Here is a 17393-nt window from a genome sequence, read left to right as displayed (position 1 = left end):
GGAGCTACCCTGCGGTGAGAGGCGCAGCTACAAATCCGCACCCGCCTTTACCTGCCCTTCCCATCCCTTTTTGCCTCGTCTTTACGCGCAAGCCTCTTGCCTCAGAGGCATCATGGGCACGATGCATGTCTTCATTGTGGTGTTTGCATCCTTCGTCGCTGCAGTATGCGGTCAATTGCTCATCACAACGTCCGACGCGTAAGTCTATATACATCCGATGTAGATCTGGACATCCACAGATCCTCGCCTATCCAGCTTTGGGGATACCATCGTAGAATCCATCGGCATAAACTTGTCTGGTTTACCTACCACCATATTGTGAGTTTCTGGTATTTTTCTACATGATGACGCCAGTTTGCCTTATTTTGTCTGTGCAGGCAAACGCTTGCACCTGGGACAACAAGTATAGCAACAACAACAGCAGCATCAACAGCAGCAACAAGTGCAACTGCGTCGCCGACCTCGTCGATCGCCGCTCTCACTACTCAGCAGCAGGGACCAGTGGGGCAGCCTGCTGCCACAGCCCCTAACTCAGGAGAGACACCTTACACCTACACGACGACAGATGCGAATGGTGCTTATACCGCGGTCGCCGCCATCTTTACCCCTTCGTTCGCCGCGACGCAGCTACCAGTGCTCACAACGACGGGCACTATTTTGGACTATAGTGCATGGATCGGCCTGATCGGCAACGCTACAACTGGCCTGAACGGTGCCTCTACGAGCCAGGGAGCAGCTCTGTCTCGCACAGGGACGGGTTCGTTGGGTGTCATTGTCAGCATCGCAGCTGGTATTATTGGAGGTGCAATGTTGGTGTTGGTGTAGTCGGACCTTAGATGATGGGGCGAATATTTTTGGGCGTTGGTATCTCTGTAGCTGGATCTCTACTAACCCCATGGACAGTGATGTATACTTTGTTATTTCTCCTCGGCCATGTACTCCTTACGATACCTTACGATTATTCTCACCTGTTCATATCAGAGACAGGAGGAAGTAAAACATGTGCATGAACGTACACTTATGTGGCAGACAGTCTGAATATGGTCATGATTAGATCTCAACATCTCAAGACTGCCAAGTTCCATCCCGGCTGTTCTCCTTCCACCGCTTGCAGTCGTCCTGCCATAATGAATCCGATTATAGCGGTGGCCTGCCTCGTCGACACGAGTCTTGTTCTTGCATCTGAATGGGAGAGAGCTTTGGGAGAATACTTGACACCTTTTCTACGCAGACTGGCCGAGCTTCATCAGGGCCACTCTGTACGTTGACCAAACTCACCCTTGTAATACATCTCACCTCCTATACCCCCTAGGTTCGCATGGCTTTGGTAACATGTGGTCCCGCAGATAGTCATTTGAACCCTGTGTGTGCCAAACGGTTCTTTGGGACACCACAACAAGCCATCATGGAGCTACAGGAACCCAAGGGACTTTGTCTTGGTACAACAGCTGCAGGCGGCTCGTCAGGCATAGCTATCCTCGATGGATATGCAGCTGTGATTGAAGTGAATCCCTCCTCTATGAAGTCACTCTCAAGCTGATGGCGAAGGTAGATGTTCGATCTTCTGCGAAATAGGGACGAATACAAACCTCTGCGTCCACACTCTCCCAACTCCTCACCACAAAATGATTCGCAAACCATTTCATCATACATCATACATATGGCTGCGGTACCCCCAGACGTTTCTCGACAACCTCTGTGGAATAATAACCCCGACCTGGATTCCCTTACGTGGGAGACCCTTCCAACAGAGTTACGAAACGTACGTCCACAAATATGCAGCTCATGGTAAGCAACGTACTTAACCATCGCCCTCGTGAATTCTATCCGTACAGCGAAGTATTCATGTCAACATGTTCCTGTTACGTCCCATACCTCAACTCGTCGAGTTGTTCTCCAAAGTAAGTTTTTCATGATTCGCGCTATGCTCAATTAGATCAATTCGAGCAGGTACATACTGGTCCTCGTATTCCCCCAATCTTCAGTACACGGCCTCAACACTCATGCTTGTTATCTGGTTTCCCGACGGGTAAAGGTGTGGTTCCGCACAACCTCTCAACAATTTCCATACTTACAGACATCGACAGGCAAGCGCTACAGCGATAATAATCCGGACCGTTCACCGGTGGCCAAGCGGTCCCGAGTAACGACCTCGAATGTCGCTCAGTCCACTCAAAGCCCCTCGAATAACCCTCCTCATGCAAGCCCTCGCAATGCTCCTGCTCCTGCTCCTGCTCCTGCTCCTGCTCCTGCTCCTGCATCCACCACTCCAGCCGCTTCAGTACCAGTACCAGTACCAGTACTAGCACCAGCACCAGCACCAGCACCAGCACCAGCACCCGTTCCAGCGTCTTCCTCCGCCATGACTGTACCTCCCGCACCCGCGCCAGTAATGACAGGGCCTGTACCCAATCTTATGACCGCCTCTACATCTGCTACATCTATACATTCACAGCCCCAATCTAATTCCGAGCATCCACCAGAATCTCAACCACAAGCATCCTCTTCTGAAGCTCAAGGTTCCAACGGCCACGCAGTTCGACCACCCGCCCTCACTCCCGAGAAGCTACAACAAATCTTTGATCACTTCCGTTCTCTGGATGTGCAGATACAGCAGCTTAGAGCCGCAGCAAATGAGGCTTTCCAGGCGGGCCGTACCGAGGACGCCAACAGGCTGAGAGAAGAGGCGCAGCAGAAGGCCGTGATGTTAGCGAAGTCAAAGAATACGGTACAGAAGATGATAGTAGCGCAAAACGCACCAGGGGTAAACGCTGCGCACTCTCAGGGTTCTGGTCAGAACCAGAATCAGAACCAGGGCCAGGGCCAGAACCAGAACCAGAACCAGAATCAAATACAGAGTCAAAATCACAAGATCGCTGTCACGAATGCTCCTGCAGCAGCAAATGGACTGGTACCGCATAACGCTTCCTCCAATCCCCAGCAGGCCACACCATCAAATAACCTCCCAGTAATGTCAGCCCCAATGCAGCATGCGATAGCTGACGCCCAAGCTTTCGCTCGGATCATGCAAAGTCGGGGTCTCCAGCCGCAAAATCTGCTCAGCGTTGGTGCTTCTCAACCGGGGCATCAGATGCCACCGCAAATCTCGCCTGAGATCACGGCACAGATGCAGAAACTCATGGAGCAGCAGCGCGCACAGCAGCCACAGCAGAATACCCCTCAAAGGACGGGCTCGCAGCCCATAGCTCCGACAGGCGCTTTACAGAACATGGCGGCAAATATTGCTGGGTCAGGTCGGATGGTAAATATGCCCAATAAGTGGCACGGAATGCTCAGCTGGGCAGGCAAAGACACAATAACACAGGGGAGGAAGGAAGTCAAAACAGCAGTGGTGGCAAATGCAACAGCCGGAGAGATGTGAGTCATGATTTCCCTTCTCCCCTTTGACAGTGCTTATAGATACTATCACCTAGACAAGCAGATACTTGGCCTTCGACATTGACTCTTATCCCTACTCAGAGCATAGCGAGTTCCATCCAAGAGCTAAATGAATGGGTACAGCGAAACAAACTGCCCACGGCCTCATTTGAGCCTATTCCAGGCAGTAATTCTAACCAAGCAAGTACTAATATGGGTTACTATCGATCCTTAGTAACGCTTTTGCATGAGAGAAACCTTGTGCGTCCTGTCCCGTCCTTTGTATCACTCGGCTGCGACATCATTGACATACTTGTTCATTACAGTATGCTATAGCTACTTGGGCGCTCCCTGGACAGCAGCCCACAAACAGACTCATCATTGCGCCTGTTGAGAATCGCCTAATTGCGATCGTCCTTCCTACGGGCCCAATACCAGAACTGCCTCAATCGAAGACGGCGCCAACGCTGACGCCGCAACAGCAAATGCAGCGCATTCAGATGATGCAGCTGGCAAATTATTTGCCAGAACATGTTCGTGCCATGCCCGAATCAGAGCGTCGTGTTATCCTTTCACAGATGTTCCATCGCCGCATGCAAGCGCTACAGCAGCCCCCGCCACAGCCAATTCCTTCTCAGCAACCTCATTCGCAAGCCTTCAACAACCGGCAGCAGCAGCAGCAGCAGGCTAGTATGATGATGAACGCCGAGCAAACGGGGGTGAACCAATTCATACCCGGCGCGCAGGCAAATAATGCTATCAACGGGTTCCTCAATGCAGGCCAGATGTCAGGAATAGGAAATAACATCCTGATGCAGCAGGCGATGCAACAACAGCAACAGCAGAGTATGATGGGTATGAATGCTGGTGGGCCTGGAGGAATGAATATTGGTGCGGCAGGCGGTGGGAATGGAGTATCTCAAGAGATGCTACAGTCCTGGATGCAACGTAATGAGGGCGGAGCGGCACCATAAGGACAGGCTCATGGATAATGCGCGATGCATCGATGAACGATGTGAGCATGCACGATATTCTTCTTAGGACGGTCAATTTGCTTTTGGTATCAGCTTAACTTATATGTTTTTTTTGGGATGTTCTCGATTTGTTTTCGATGACTTTTTGGATCGGAGGTGTTGCAGAATATCACGACGAAAATCGATCGCTTGATTTACTCTAGTGAGTATCAATGTCCGCACGTGTAATTGTGGCATGAGCACAACAACAATCGAAACGAAGAAAGACTGGCGAAAAATATAAGCAACGCAGCAAAATTGCCCCCACCGGCCTGGCAGTTGACGATACCTCTTTGGAATGAGAACCTGGTTTCTGAAGCCACAGGCGAACGAGGGAAACTATCGGTCATGATGGATACAGATTGACAGTTGAGCCAAGAGATATGATATAATACATGATGCATTTGATTTCTTCTTACTATGGCCATCTAAGTTCCGGATGCGCTGAAGTTACCTTCCGTGCCCGGAATTTTCTCGTGGTCTGCCAGATTGGCTTGTGTCTCGTACACGGTTATCACCGGTTCTGTTTTGCGCTGCGGGAGCACAGCACGAACCTATGTAAGTTATGACTGAAACGGCAAAAATCGGTGAAGAACATGCCTCGCTCCAATGCCCCAAAAAACCGACGTAATAAATGCGAGTGCTGTCTGCGCCCTGAGACGATGGGAAGAAGAGCGTGATTGAAGAGACATTGGGGAATCTCGAGGGTCTAGATAAAATGCAAGGGCTTATTGTACGATATCCCAAAGGGTAAAGGGAAGGTATTACTTGACTGTGTACTCTCCTGCTTCCCTACCCTGAGGTATAGTAAACTCCTGAGTAGGCGTTTTTTCATTGGCGTCGGAAAAGTCGAGATTGTCCTCATTGGCGAACTGTGATAGTGGATCAGATATTCACAAGATTATTTTCACAGGACAGCCTGAAGGACGATCACAGACCAGAGACACTTTCGCAGGCGTTTGGTCTCCAGGCCCGGTTTTTAACAAAATCGATCGAAGTTTTACGGATCCTGTGAAAGGGACACGTATAATCCTACCTCGATCGATTGAATGATCAATCGTGAGTGCAATGGCAAAATAGAGGACGTACAATTGATCATCTGCATCGGATTCGAGGAACTGGAGGGTGGATTGATAAGAGGCATAAAATGACGATATGTTCCAATGTGATCAATGTTCAGATACTTACTATTTCCTCGTCGAGCCGGTTATTCCATGGCTTGATGACTGCCGATCCCTCTCCTATAGCATTCAGTGCGACGACATTCGAGCGGTCAATATGAATGAAAAGGTTGTCTCGGGGACCACTTTCTTGAATCGAATGGTCGTGGTCGTGGTCATGGTCATGACTCTCGTCGCTGCAATTAGCATGATTGTGATTGTGATTGTGCGACATAGCTTAGGACATAGAGAGCTTTTGAACGATAGGGCTGACTCTGAGCTCGACTCCAATGAATTTCGCGTGATACCACGTGACCTCTGCAGAATATATAAGCGCCATCTTCGTTTTTTCTTCCGTGTCCTTTCTCTTGCTGCTGAAATCGAATATCTGGTTGGAAGTTTCTAGGCATCCTCCACCACTATGGATCACATCTCTCACAATGCTGTAAGTGAGGTTTCTTTACTACATCGCATGATGTGTACTATGTAATTTGCGTTCGATCGTCGTCATCCTCATACCAAAGGGGTGCAATGCCTATGTGCCCTGGGGATGGCGGTATGAGACAATGTTTACCTTGACTGAACTTTCTTGTTTCTTAGTGAACTGTGGCTGAATCTTGTTCTCTTCATATAGGATTCCATTCACTTATGACGACGGGAGAAATTTCGATGACACTATGCAACGCTGGGCTGCTTGCAGGTCGTTTTGATTTCTATTCCATCTGATCCTTTTGCATTCACGTTTTGCAAGTAGCGTGAAATCTGTGAGACGTAGCTTAGTTAGTTTTTCTTATTAAATCGTCATGCATCGTGTCGGTAATATGCATATGATTTTCCGAAGACGATCAGTCCAGCTGTTGTGATGTGACTGTGTCAATCCTGCTACAGCCTACTACAGTATTTAACATGAGTTGAACATTGGATGGACGGCTACGGACGGAGTATGACCAGATGCGATATTGAGATCTTGAGAATCAGAGTGCTGTACTGTGGCTATGAGCCAAAACAACCTTGCAAGCAAACCACCATGAGCGGCGCCGTAAATTCTCCTCCAGAAGATAAGCAGTCTAATACAGAGACTCCAGCTGTACCGGAACCACCGTCCTTCAAGGTGTACAATCCTCCTCGGACCGCTGCTACCTCCCCGCGTACGCATACTCCACATTTGATGATCGGCCTCAAACTTGCACGATCTTCGAACTTCGTACGAAACTACTCCTGACACGTTCTGCCTGTTTACAGGTGATTTGCCGGATGACTACTTCACGCCGTCGGCGGCTGACCTGAAGTTGGCCCAAGCCGCCTTGCACTCGCGGACACAAGCACTAGTCAACGCGCCTTTCCAGACGCGCGCGCTGAGGGAGCAGACAGAGAAGGCGAAGCGAGAGCGCTGGCCCACTGTACGTTGATCCTAAATTCTGCTTAGATTCGCGACCCGACCTCTATGGCAGACAACTATCCGTGTGAGATTCACGGATCGCACGCAGCTGGAGAAAGTGTACCCTTCGACGGACAAGATACGCTCCGTGTACGCCTTCGTGCGAGGCTCATTGAGAGAGGACGTGAAGCCTATCAAGTTCATCCTATGTATGTCTCTCTCCAGCGTTTTTCGCCAACGACGTCTCATAGCTCCCATGAGATAGATCAGAGCCCTCCCAAGAGAGATCTGAAGGTTTCCGATCCCAATGTTCGAGATCTAACACTGGCGGAACTGCAACTCTCCCCATCGTCTGTTTTGCTGCTTCGCTTCGAGGACGAATCGATGAATCGTGAGTTTTCATATGAGCGCACACGAGAGTTTATGGGAAAACTCTGCTTCTTTTAGACTCGGATTATCCTGCACCTCTCGCACCATCTGTTCTCGAGCAAGCCGTTGATCTTCCAACGCCGCCAGACTTCGATGCCTCGCCCCAAACTAAATCGCAATCCCAGGCGCAATCTCAAAAGCAGTCTCATACATCCTCAGCGTCGAGTCAACCTGCTCAATCCAGCGGCGAGAGGAAGATTCCCAAGTGGTTAAAGTTGGGACCAAGTGCGTATCATTGGCCTATTCGTTGGATGCACGAGTCTCACTGCAATTGCGATTGACAGAGAAATGAGGTCTTAGATTGTGATCACCTTTTTGTTCGAAAGCAAAGGTTCAAGGCTGTACTTGTAGTTGTTGTAGAGTATCTCATCACACGATCTTGGATGGTATGTAGGTGTATCACAAGTGGGACTTGAAACTCATCGGATCTCAAGTTGCGGGCTGATTGACCTTCGATGGATGCATTCGTATTAATATACAGGGAAGGTGTGATCCGCCTCTCTTGCCCATGCCTGTAAGCCGCCAATCAAGTCCTTCACCAAGACCTTCGAGTTCGCTCCTCGAAGCGCATCTGCAGCAATCTGTGAATCGTTGCCCAGGCGGCAGACAACGTAGATCTCTTTCGAAGACGATTCGTCATCGGAGCTCAAAACTCTTGAAGGATCCGCGACGATCTCGTTTAGTGATACCCCTATGTCAAAAGTCCATCAGGAAGACCCCGACGCAAGACAAGATCGATAATACAAACATGTGGATGAAGGCAAGTGGCAGATTCCGTACTCAGCTTTTGGGCGTACGTCGATGATTTTGACATCTCTTGCATCCACGATTGCCTTCAGATCCTGATCTCCAACTGTCAAAAAATAGATCATATGCGAGGCAATGGACATACCGTGGCGCTTATTCGCGTCTGTGCATCACCAGGCACTAAGCCTTTCGTGTACCAGTCTGGCCGCTCTCCACCGCAGAATTGCACATAATCAATATCTGCAATTTCGCCCACCTTCTGGCCTTCGACTCCACATGCCGGACATGTAGGTCGGCGAGTGCGCAACTTGATGCTCCGGAAAGGGGGGAAGCTTAGTGCGGAGTATATGAGAAGGGATGATTTTCCTTCTGGATACGAAATTATATCGTCAACACCATCGCCCGATGGACGTAAGGAAATGTACCTACCGTGCAGACCAGTGATGATCTTGATGGCCTCCAGTGCTTGCAAGTTCCCAATGACGCCAGTGACAGCGCCTAAAATGCCAGTCTCTTCGCAGCTACCAGCCATCTCAGGAGCTGGAGGCTTTGGAAAGAGGCAGCGATAGCATGGACCATCCTCGCCTAAATGATACGTGCATAACTGACCCTCGAATTTCTGCGCTGCGCCGCTAATGAGTGGTTTGCCGAGGCGTACGGCAGTGTCGGAAAGAAGATACCGTGTAGGGGCGTTGTCTGTACAGTCAAGGATGATGTCGTATGGACTCAAGAGGGATACTGCGTTCGAAGGAGAAAGAGCTTGAACAACGGGTTCGACCACTACACGAGAGTTGATTCTGGGTAAATGAGACGAAGAGGTCAGAGGTCGGGGGGTCAGGCAAGGGAAAGGTAACGACAGAACTGTTTGATCGCTTGGGCGGCGGAATTAGCTTTTGGGAGACTGATACGGGATTCAGTGTGTAGTATTTGTCTCTGAAGATTAGACAATTCTACAACATCGTGATCGATGATCCCCAGTCGCCCTTGAGTGATCAAGTTAGTTTTGCGTTAGCCAGTGTGGTCAGTGAGGTCTCCAGCCTGTGGCTCACCTACACCGGCTGCTGCAAGATATTGAAGGGCAGGGCAACCTAGTCCACCTGCTCCCACGACCACCACAGACGCCTCCTGCAGCTTCAGTTGACCTAAGCAGGGACAACTGTAAGAATTTCGTCTACGCATGCTAGGAAATAGACACGCGAACCTGGAAGGCCGAATTCATCCAATATCATCTGTCTTCCATAACGTCGGTAATCATCGAGGTGCTGCAGATTTGAAGTGTTCGGTTGCATGGTCGTTCGTGCTAGATGATTGAGCCAAGGCTGTTTGCTGAGACAATTGGCCTTCGCGCGGCCGCTTAGATCTGTTAGATCCGATGATTTCATAGATCCCGATGCTCGATCGCGGCTTGCTCGACTGTCTGCGCCGCGTTGTCTTCGCTCTAGCCTCCCGCCCACCCAGCACAGTTGCCTCTTGATGAGTTTTCGTATTCAGTAAACCCGAGAGTGAACTCGACTCGTCATTGCATCGTCCGGGTCGTCGATTTTGACATTTTCACACACGTCCTCATCATGTCGGTGCCCGGATTCCCGTTGGCTTCCGCGACCAACAACACTTACAGCGCTCATGAGATTGCTCCTATTGTGTATGCAGGTTCGCATAAACTCTGCTGTTCTGAGCTATTCTGAGTGGTTTGATTTTGGATCTCTGACTAGCTACTTGTGATACCTAGGAAGAAAGCCACCACCTCTTCCATGGAAGGACATCGGCTACGTCGCGAAGTGGTCTGTTTCGTCATTCAAGTTTGGTTTCGGTCCTGAGTGTCTGCAGGACGACGACCCCGACACATTCTGGCAGTGAGTGTTTCATTGTCGTATCGTTGCTTAGCTTCACACTAGAGCATGTGTTCCATAGCTCCGATGGCCCTCAGCCCCATTTCGTGACGATCGAGTTCCCGAGAAAGATGGCTATCCAGGTTCGCATCTCTTCTCGCGTTATCCTGTACATCTCAAACCGCTGCCACCAGAAAATCAGCCTCTTTCTCAGCTTCCCTCTCGACGACTCGTACACCCCCGCCGTGCTTTCGATTCGCGCAGGCACAGGCCTGGGCGATCTTCAGGAAGTACGCTCCATCACCCTCGAAAAGCCGGATGGATGGATCACGTTCGACGTATCAACAGAGCCCAGCGAAGATGGAGATGGCTTGTAAGAGTACCTATCCAACCTCCTGACGGAGCTGACTGGTGCTTTTGATTCATTAGCAAAGCTGTGCATGCATACATCTTGCAGATTCTCGTCCTCACGAATCACCAAAACGGCAAGGACACGCACGTCCGTGGCATGCGTGTTCTGGGACCTATAGAGCAAGCCTTTCTTTCATGCTTGGTCCATCTTTCATCCGCTCACGCGATACCCTGCAGAGACCAGACTTCGTGGGACGACCCGTTCCCCTTCGTGACTCCCAAGTTCAAAATGTTCGAACACATCCGCTAATGCGGGTCACGACGCTCCATCACCCTATGTGATTCTAGCTTTGGTTTATGGTGCAAGTCATCCACATTTGCAGTCCCGATCCAAATAGCACCTCGACTGACGGTGATACACTGCGAGTAGGATACAGAAAACCAGGAAGAATCATTGTCAGTTAGAATCGAGAATCTAGTGACCGTATGCAGAGATAAATTACAGACAACATTATGCACACCGCCTCCTGTACCTTGTACACACCTCGCTGATCGCAGCAGAGCCCCATATGGCACAATTACCGACCCACGAGTATATACAATATTGAAAGAATAATCAACTGAACGAAATGAAAAAAAAAAATGATGGGACAGTCAAGCAAAAAAATCGGAAAAGACGAATAGGGGAAAGTCCACGCCACATCATGATAATCTAGGCTGAGATCCAGATGAATAATGATATTGCTCCGGGGCGTACTGATGAGCTGGATGGATGGGCTGGCCTGCTGAAGGGCCGAGATACGAAGATGATGGCGGGGCTTGCGACCATTGGGGGTGAGCCGCAGCGGCGTTCATGTTGACGCCACCATGCTCATGAGAGGCCCCAACCGAGGACCGTTCTGCGCTCGAGGTGTACTGACTGTAGCCGTTGGTCGGTATAGGATTCATCGGATTTGAGCCGTAGCCTGGTGCCGCTTTGCTCGGCTGCGCCTGAACGGCCGCCGTGGGCCGGTGATTGCCATTTGAGATGGCGGGCATATACGGACGATGAGTGAACTGCAAAATTCTTGTCAGCTAACATGATCGATTACGAATATTCAAGAGGTCGAGGTACCTGCTGGGACGGCGCAGACCGATTCATTGACCCATTTATGGGGCCATGGCCATGTCCATTACTACCAGGAGAGTATGCTGGTGGCTGAGGGTGCGTCGTTGAGAACCCTTGCTGCTGAGGCTGGTAATGTGTGAAAGTGAAGGCTGTCTGCTGATGATATGGCCTCGAGCCCGTCGCCTGCATACGTGCAGAGCTCTGGTCATACCGCGGGTCTTTTGCAGCGTATGGATTTGTCTGTCCATAGCTATAGGCCGTCTGACTCGCTAGACCGGGCTGGAAAGCCTGGTAGGATGCCCTCCCGACTCCAGTGTTATAGTCAGGGGCACCGGTGCCGTTCGTCCTCTGCACGTCATTTGATCCAGAGTACCCACTTGGGAACCGACACCGCCGGCACATGAACTCTTCTGTGTCCCAGTTGCGCCTTGGGTGTCCGGCTGCCCGGTCAGCTTGGTCGTGGCAAGCGATGTGTTGCCACTTGGAACACTTGCCGCAGCACAGGAGCGGGACTCCATCGTCCTGGGAATATCAAGAAGCTTGAGTTTGACAGCCAGTCAAGAAGCGTCGATATTGCCCTACGTACCTGATTCACACCCCTTTTGTGGCAGATCTCGCAGTCCAATTCCCAGTCTTCACCAGCGGGTGTCCGCGACCCACTAGCACTACTCGTTTTTCCTGTTTTCTTGGCTGATACATGATTACGGGAAGCACCATCTCCTACGACGTCAATGGGTGTACTCGCACTGGAGCTAGAGAGAATTGGATGTGTGAAACTGTTGCAGGATGCACGGGGATGAATTGTTTCTCACCTTTCCTCCAGCTTTCTTTTCTGCGATTTTCTGTCTTCTCGCTCTTCCCTCTCTCTCCGCCGCTTCTCCCTCGCACTCTCTTTTTTCTCGCGCTCTTCTTCCTCTCGCTTCAGGCGTGCCTCCATTCTTTTTGCACGGCTTCTCTTCTCTTCCTCCTCTGCCTTCCTGACCGCAGCGAGACGTATCTCTTCTTTCTCGCTTTCTTTAATGGCAAGTCTAGACGAACGCTTGCGGCGAGTAATTGCTTCTTCCAGGCGGCGCTTTTGCTCAGCTTCCTGTGAATCGTGTGGTGATCAGTGCGCTTGAAGACGATGAGGACACGAACGCAGGGACGTACCCTAAGTTCGGCAGTGATCGGCGGTATGATAAAGTCGTTCAACATCTTATACAATGCTTTCTCGTGGTAGTGTGTTGCCTTCTCAAACCGCTCAGCGATGTGCTCCCAATCGTATAATGTGACGCAGATCTGTGAGGATTCGAATGGCATCAGCACGATGTCGAACAGGGTACAGTACATTGGGCCTCACCGTTTCCCATTCGACGAAATCATCCGGGGGGTGCCATTCAGGCTCTAGTTCTTCTGCAAGTTCTGGTTCCTCGATGTTTGTATCTTCTGCAGACTGCAGAGCAGACGCTTGGCGGACAGTGCCCCGACCCTTCCCCCGTGACCTTGAGTTGGTCGCCTTCTTGCTACCAGCCTTCCGCTTGGAAGCCTGTTTCTTCAGTGGCTCGACCGGTGCAGGATCATCCGTCTCGTCGCTGAGCGCCGTCAACTCACTGACTGCGTCATCGTCGCTCTCCAGCCCTGTTCTCAGCGCGAGGTTCTCAGTCTTTTTCGAGTCGGCGCTCTCCGCCTGCGCACCAGCACTCTCAGCCTTGCTCGCTCCTCCGCTCCCCTCGCCCACTTGATTACCCGACTCATTGAGCCACTCCGCCGGGATCTCTTGCCACTCATCTTCGACAGTAGCAGCGCCCCTCAACCTCGCACTCACCCGAGTCCCCACCGCCGTTTTGCGCGGACTGTGTGTCGAGAGGGGAGCATATGACGATGCCGCTGCTGCGGTACGTTTTCCCACACGCTTGCTCTCAGCCGCTGCTTGCCGCTGCAACTCCGCCAACTCCTTTGCCTGTGCGTCCAGCTTGATGTTTGCCTGCGTCTTGGCCGCGCGCGAGCCTCGGCCAGCTGACGGCGGATCCTCGACGGCGGGTGCGCCGCGATACGCCCGAGTGGCGCGCGCGGGAGTAGAGGGTGGTGGAGGGGCAGGCTTGGATTTAGCAGGCGCTCTGCGTTTCTTGGTTGCAGGTGAGGCTTCGCGATCGGATTCTGACTCGGAGATTTCGGGGGCGCGCGCGCGTTTGGCTTTCTGGCTGGCTTTAGGGGCGGGTCGTTTGCGTTTCAAGGTTCGCGGCGGCTTGGGTAGAACACGCTGTATCCAAAGACGGTCGGCTAGATGAGCGATGGTTAAGCTTAGTAGATCACGAAGAAAATAGTCAAAAGAACTCACGGCCAATGAGCCAGTATGCATTGGTTTTCGCATCGTAACCAATAGGCTCAACTCGCTAAAGTCACGGTGACGATGGCGTCAAAAATCGTAGAAAGCCTCAATGTCATTGAGACGTACCCATTGAGCAGTTTCATCGTCGTCCTTCATTATTTGTCTCAGGCGGTTCGTATTCTGAAATTGCCATTCGGTGAGCAAGTGAAGTGAGTCCAACTTAGTGAGCATGGGCAGGTCGAGCCAGTTCTTGCTCTCTTCTGCTGCAGCCCGATCAAGCTGGTCGGTAGGAAGAGGCTCGTCCTTGATCAAGCGAAGTTCGGTCCCGGAACGAGAAGGTGTGGGTTCAATTATAAGGGGCTCAGGATTAGGTTCAGGGTCCGGGTCCTGCATATTAGATGTGATGTTCCCGTTGATAGGTCCCAATGGCATCGGAGAGTGCGCGGTAGACATTTGTGAATGTTCCTTCACGTCCTCGGCTGGGGATGATTGTGGCTCAGGAGAGGGGGTGGATACGTAGACGACGGGTTCGGGGCCAATTGGATTGGCTACCGGGTCGCGACGAAAGTACTGTTTGCGGAGAACGGTTTGCCAGTTGTCGAGGCTGTCGAAAGCCCTCAGTATCCTGAAATTTTCAATCCTGAAGACTCGATGACGCACTTTAATTTCCTGTCTCCCGACAGTGTGAACAAGAGCCGGTGCACGATCCGTGGTAGCACTATGGATGTCGAACGAGTCAAATCATCCTCGATGTCCTGGGAGAAGAAAAGAACGATGAGCACGTTCGGGAGGACGTGGCAGAAACAATGTGGAATTCTGGAGCACAGAACCGACACGGTCTCGAGGCAAAAGGGCGCGTACCGTCAAGTTAACATCGTTCATCGCGAAGAGGGGTGCGAATGTGTAGAAGAATTGGCTGAATGCTGCCCACTTCCATTGTCGTCGGAGGAGAGTAACCCGCTCGTGGAAGGGATCGTCGGGAGGGGGAACAGTAGCAGAAGGCCTGAGGGAAGTGGAGGGCGCGGGAGTGGCGGGCGCGGCGGTGCGTCGAGGCATCGGGGCGCAGCTGCTGCAGTTATATTTCAGAGACGGATTCGGTTATGTTAGGCCTGGGCGTCCCTCGAAAAACTTGTACCTCGCCCGAGCAGGTCAGCCAGTACAGGTTCAGTCCAGACTTCTATCACTATTCCAGGTGTCTGGCAACCCACGAGCAAGGTGCGTGAAGAATAGAGCAGAGAGGCGTGGAGGACGCCAACGACAGCGAGCACAGGCTTTCCTTTCCTTGACCGGCACAGACAACAAACAACATCACGCTCGGCTCGGCTGTGGCCGGCCATCCAACTCCGCTCCGCCTAGTCTCGTCCTGCTTCCGCGACGTCTACACTTTCGCGACCTGCTACGAGGCAACCGCAAGCCCCGTAACACAGTTGTCGTTGTTCCCTTTAGAGACGAAGCATCTGCTTAAATACTGTTGTACTGGGTAGCGCGTCATGGTGCCCTCCGATGCCTGTCGTCGCGTTCACGTTCGGGTCCCTCGGCGACCTTCTTTCCCTTGTCGCACTGGTTCAAAAGATCCTCTGCAGCAGCACCGGCGCCTCTTACGAATATCAGGAATTAGTCAAAGAGCTTGACTTGTTTATTCAAACTGTTCGCGAAGTTCAGGACGCACTCTTTCCCCGCGGTCTCGTTGCCTCTCTTCCTACCTCCGTTGAGCGCGGTCTATGGAACGCCCTTCTCCATGGTCACACGCTTTTAAAAGACGTTCATTCGAGGATCGCTAGCTATCAGAACAGCCTTGGCAAAAACGGTTCTGGTAGTATGGTACGCGACACTTGGAGAAAGGTGGGCTGGGGGTTGTTCAAGGAGAGCGAGCTGAGAGAAACACGGGCGAAGATTCGTGCCCAGATAGACGTGATTCATACCTTGCTGGCTTTATCTCAGTGGTAAGGCATGTTTTCGTTCGTTGTCCCGACCACTTCATTGACTACGTTGCCTCAGTCAATCGTTAGAGCGCCTGGAGGATCGTGCGAAAGCGCACGACGTTGCGCTCTCGACGATTCGCAGCCGTGTAGAGGAACTCCCGAAGCAGTTAGGATTTGCATGGGAAGGAGGCGTGGACTCAAAGCAGCGGCTCATTGTCTTGACAGATATGCTAGGGACAGATATACTCGTACCCGCGGATTTTTGCCAGGCGTTTGATGTACGTTATGACATTTCCTCATCGAAGAGTTAAAAATTTGACTGTAAAGACCTTATTGATCAGATGTTTCACGACTTCTTAAAGTTTTACTATAGAAGATTGGGCAGAGTAGGGACGCAGTACGTTGAACGTGGAGACTATGACCTGGCACTGCTCTCGGATGAACTCCAAATCATCGACTCTGCATCTTGGAACACGCTTGTGCACCCAGGGATGAAAATTGGCATGAATGCTGTCCTTCACTTAGACAACGTCGACGTGCATTCCTGCCCTAGTTGCAAGACGGATAATGCCGGTGCCCGAACATATCAAGGTGGAATTAGTTGGTGCGTGATATCACAACAACAACCTTCTGAGGTCGCTGAGTTGCTCTCTCGAAAGTATAGCAGACATTGTCAGACCTGGTTCAGAGTTTCCGATAGCTACATTGAAGAAGTCGGTGACGAACGAGCACAGGAACCTGTAACATCGTCTGGTCCCTCGCAAACGCAGCGACCCAGCATCGCAATGGAAGACGACGCCCGCTTCCTCCGTCGCATTCGCGTCATCCGGACGCGCGCCGCCAAGATACGCAAGGCCGACGAACATACAAATCCGATCCTCATGAGGATGACTATAAAGTATGTTCAGGTCTCGGAGGAGGAAATGCACAATCAGGGCGTCCCGGGACAATTCATCGAATACATCGTGGCAAATCGGCAGGCGATTCTTCGCTACCTGCAGGGCCGGGGTTTTGTATCTCTCGATGGGTTTGTCACGCCCACGGGCCTTCGGATTGGTCAGGAAACAACAATGCAATGACAGCGGGTAATGTGCACCTCAAAGTCGAACAGTGACTACTGAATGTTGAACACTATTCACATACTGTATAGCTTCGCCTACTGCGGGATTGGTGCGACAGGTTTTGAGAAGGTAAATGGAGAATACCGATACACAGAGCGGGGCCTAGATAATATTGAAAAAGCCAGTTACCCCGTCGGGCTTCAGAGGAAGAGATGCGGAAGGCGTCCCTCTCGAAGTCTTTCATCAACCTTATCGTGACGAATTGGGAGAAGGTCGTACATCATAGTCAGTCGTTGGGCGATATGCCTCTCTTTGATCAGGACTCAGTAGACTATACGAGTTCGACTGGTATGTGAACTTTGGAATCGAACAGCGATTATTATTCACTCTAATACTTCCGATCTCTGAAACACCTAGATCGAGCCACATCATTTCTTGACCGAGTATATTCTGCACTTGTCGGTATCATCTTATGAAGTTTGCGATGCTCCTAGAGCATATTCTTGCACAGGGCCAGTTAGAGCAGCGTCTGTAGATTGGTCGTCGCCGTCCGCATGGGGTACACGGCGTTTATGTGTATGGACTATGACTGTTCAAACTCCAAATTTAGACTCTGGGTTACACAAACGCCATCCACATAAGGGTCTGCTTCGCTTGATCTAACTGTGTTGCTCATCTCTTATCCTCCTGATGCCACTCCTGAGCTATG

General features: G+C 51.2%; 10 protein-coding genes across 10 annotated transcripts; 6 read left to right on the top strand and 4 right to left on the bottom strand.

Annotated features, from left to right (window-relative positions):
• Positions 1-112: 112 nt before the first annotated feature.
• On the top strand, positions 113-530 carry HETIRDRAFT_163365 (uncharacterized protein; the record flags this gene model as incomplete). Its single annotated transcript, XM_009546963.1, has 3 exons — positions 113-170; positions 224-318; positions 378-530. The coding sequence occupies 3 exons, from the start codon at positions 113-115 to the stop codon at positions 528-530; spliced, it is 306 nt and encodes a 101-aa protein (XP_009545258.1).
• Positions 531-627: 97 nt separating this feature from the next.
• Positions 628-897, bottom strand: HETIRDRAFT_163364 (uncharacterized protein; the record flags this gene model as incomplete). The annotated part of the gene is made up of 1 exon (XM_009546962.1): positions 628-897. One exon carries the CDS (start codon positions 895-897, stop codon positions 628-630), a length of 270 nt encoding a protein of 89 aa, XP_009545257.1.
• Positions 898-1040: 143 nt separating this feature from the next.
• Positions 1041-4352, top strand: HETIRDRAFT_416977 (uncharacterized protein; the record flags this gene model as incomplete). Its single annotated transcript, XM_009546961.1, has 8 exons — positions 1041-1259; positions 1313-1504; positions 1553-1762; positions 1836-1901; positions 1951-2035; positions 2088-3378; positions 3435-3639; positions 3705-4352. The coding sequence occupies 8 exons, from the start codon at positions 1041-1043 to the stop codon at positions 4350-4352; spliced, it is 2916 nt and encodes a 971-aa protein (XP_009545256.1).
• Positions 4353-4819: 467 nt separating this feature from the next.
• HETIRDRAFT_416976 (uncharacterized protein) lies at positions 4820-5786 on the bottom strand (the record flags this gene model as incomplete). Its single annotated transcript, XM_009546960.1, has 6 exons — positions 4820-4924; positions 4992-5100; positions 5160-5263; positions 5330-5423; positions 5481-5509; positions 5580-5786. 6 exons carry the CDS (start codon positions 5784-5786, stop codon positions 4820-4822), a joined length of 648 nt encoding a protein of 215 aa, XP_009545255.1.
• A 792-nt stretch (positions 5787-6578) lies between these two features.
• Positions 6579-7803, top strand: HETIRDRAFT_426413 (uncharacterized protein; the record flags this gene model as incomplete). Its single annotated transcript, XM_009546959.1, has 7 exons — positions 6579-6699; positions 6794-6951; positions 7003-7138; positions 7195-7320; positions 7377-7583; positions 7685-7689; positions 7753-7803. 7 exons carry the CDS (start codon positions 6579-6581, stop codon positions 7801-7803), a joined length of 804 nt encoding a protein of 267 aa, XP_009545254.1.
• Positions 7798-9394, bottom strand: HETIRDRAFT_444524 (uncharacterized protein; the record flags this gene model as incomplete). Its single annotated transcript, XM_009546958.1, has 7 exons — positions 7798-8049; positions 8107-8200; positions 8251-8474; positions 8535-8902; positions 8968-9088; positions 9155-9247; positions 9307-9394. The coding sequence occupies 7 exons, from the start codon at positions 9392-9394 to the stop codon at positions 7829-7831; spliced, it is 1209 nt and encodes a 402-aa protein (XP_009545253.1). The 3' UTR covers positions 7798-7828.
• A 158-nt stretch (positions 9395-9552) lies between these two features.
• HETIRDRAFT_458552 (uncharacterized protein) lies at positions 9553-10644 on the top strand. The gene is made up of 6 exons (XM_009546957.1): positions 9553-9755; positions 9835-9958; positions 10017-10077; positions 10129-10307; positions 10364-10465; positions 10523-10644. The coding sequence occupies exons 1-6, from the start codon at positions 9674-9676 to the stop codon at positions 10593-10595; spliced, it is 621 nt and encodes a 206-aa protein (XP_009545252.1). The 5' UTR covers positions 9553-9673; the 3' UTR covers positions 10596-10644.
• HETIRDRAFT_433697 (uncharacterized protein) lies at positions 10643-14733 on the bottom strand. The gene is made up of 10 exons (XM_009546956.1): positions 14563-14733; positions 14362-14456; positions 13828-14305; positions 13711-13765; positions 12733-13652; positions 12543-12671; positions 12206-12480; positions 11980-12145; positions 11400-11915; positions 10643-11341 (listed from the first exon to the last, which is right to left on the bottom strand). The coding sequence occupies exons 1-10, from the start codon at positions 14581-14583 to the stop codon at positions 10988-10990; spliced, it is 3009 nt and encodes a 1002-aa protein (XP_009545251.1). The 5' UTR covers positions 14584-14733; the 3' UTR covers positions 10643-10987.
• Positions 14734-15964: 1231 nt separating this feature from the next.
• On the top strand, positions 15965-17306 carry HETIRDRAFT_382970 (uncharacterized protein; the record flags this gene model as incomplete). The annotated part of the gene is made up of 3 exons (XM_009546954.1): positions 15965-16708; positions 16774-17032; positions 17102-17306. The coding sequence occupies one exon, from the start codon at positions 15965-15967 to the stop codon at positions 16700-16702; it is 738 nt and encodes a 245-aa protein (XP_009545249.1). The 3' UTR covers positions 16703-16708; positions 16774-17032; positions 17102-17306.
• HETIRDRAFT_163356 (uncharacterized protein) lies at positions 16897-17160 on the top strand (the record flags this gene model as incomplete). Its single annotated transcript, XM_009546955.1, has 2 exons — positions 16897-17032; positions 17102-17160. The coding sequence occupies 2 exons, from the start codon at positions 16897-16899 to the stop codon at positions 17158-17160; spliced, it is 195 nt and encodes a 64-aa protein (XP_009545250.1).
• Positions 17307-17393: the final 87 nt, after the last annotated feature.

The sequence above is a fragment of the Heterobasidion irregulare genome, assembly GCF_000320585.1.
Source record: "Heterobasidion irregulare TC 32-1 unplaced genomic scaffold scaffold_04, whole genome shotgun sequence".
In the NCBI taxonomy this organism is placed as follows: domain Eukaryota; kingdom Fungi; phylum Basidiomycota; class Agaricomycetes; order Russulales; family Bondarzewiaceae; genus Heterobasidion; species Heterobasidion irregulare.
This window is presented reverse-complemented; position numbering and strand designations above follow the sequence as displayed.

Bases quoted from the DNA above. Each gene is read 5' to 3' on its own strand.
- HETIRDRAFT_458552 (XM_009546957.1), top strand. From the start codon at position 9,674: ATGTCGGTGCCCGGATTCCCGTTGGCTTCCGCGACCAACAACACTTAC. The intron at 9,959-10,016 runs GTGAGTGTTTCA...TGTGTTCCATAG, and splicing joins GACCCCGACACATTCTGGCA to CTCCGATGGCCCTCAGCCCC. The intron at 10,308-10,363 runs GTAAGAGTACCT...TTGATTCATTAG, and splicing joins AGCGAAGATGGAGATGGCTT to CAAAGCTGTGCATGCATACA.
- HETIRDRAFT_433697 (XM_009546956.1), bottom strand. From the start codon at position 14,583: ATGAACGATGTTAACTTGACG. The intron at 13,766-13,827 runs GTACGTCTCAAT...CCGTGACTTTAG, and splicing joins ACGATGAAACTGCTCAATGG to CGAGTTGAGCCTATTGGTTA. The intron at 13,653-13,710 runs GTGAGTTCTTTT...TCGCTCATCTAG, and splicing joins TGCATACTGGCTCATTGGCC to CCGACCGTCTTTGGATACAG.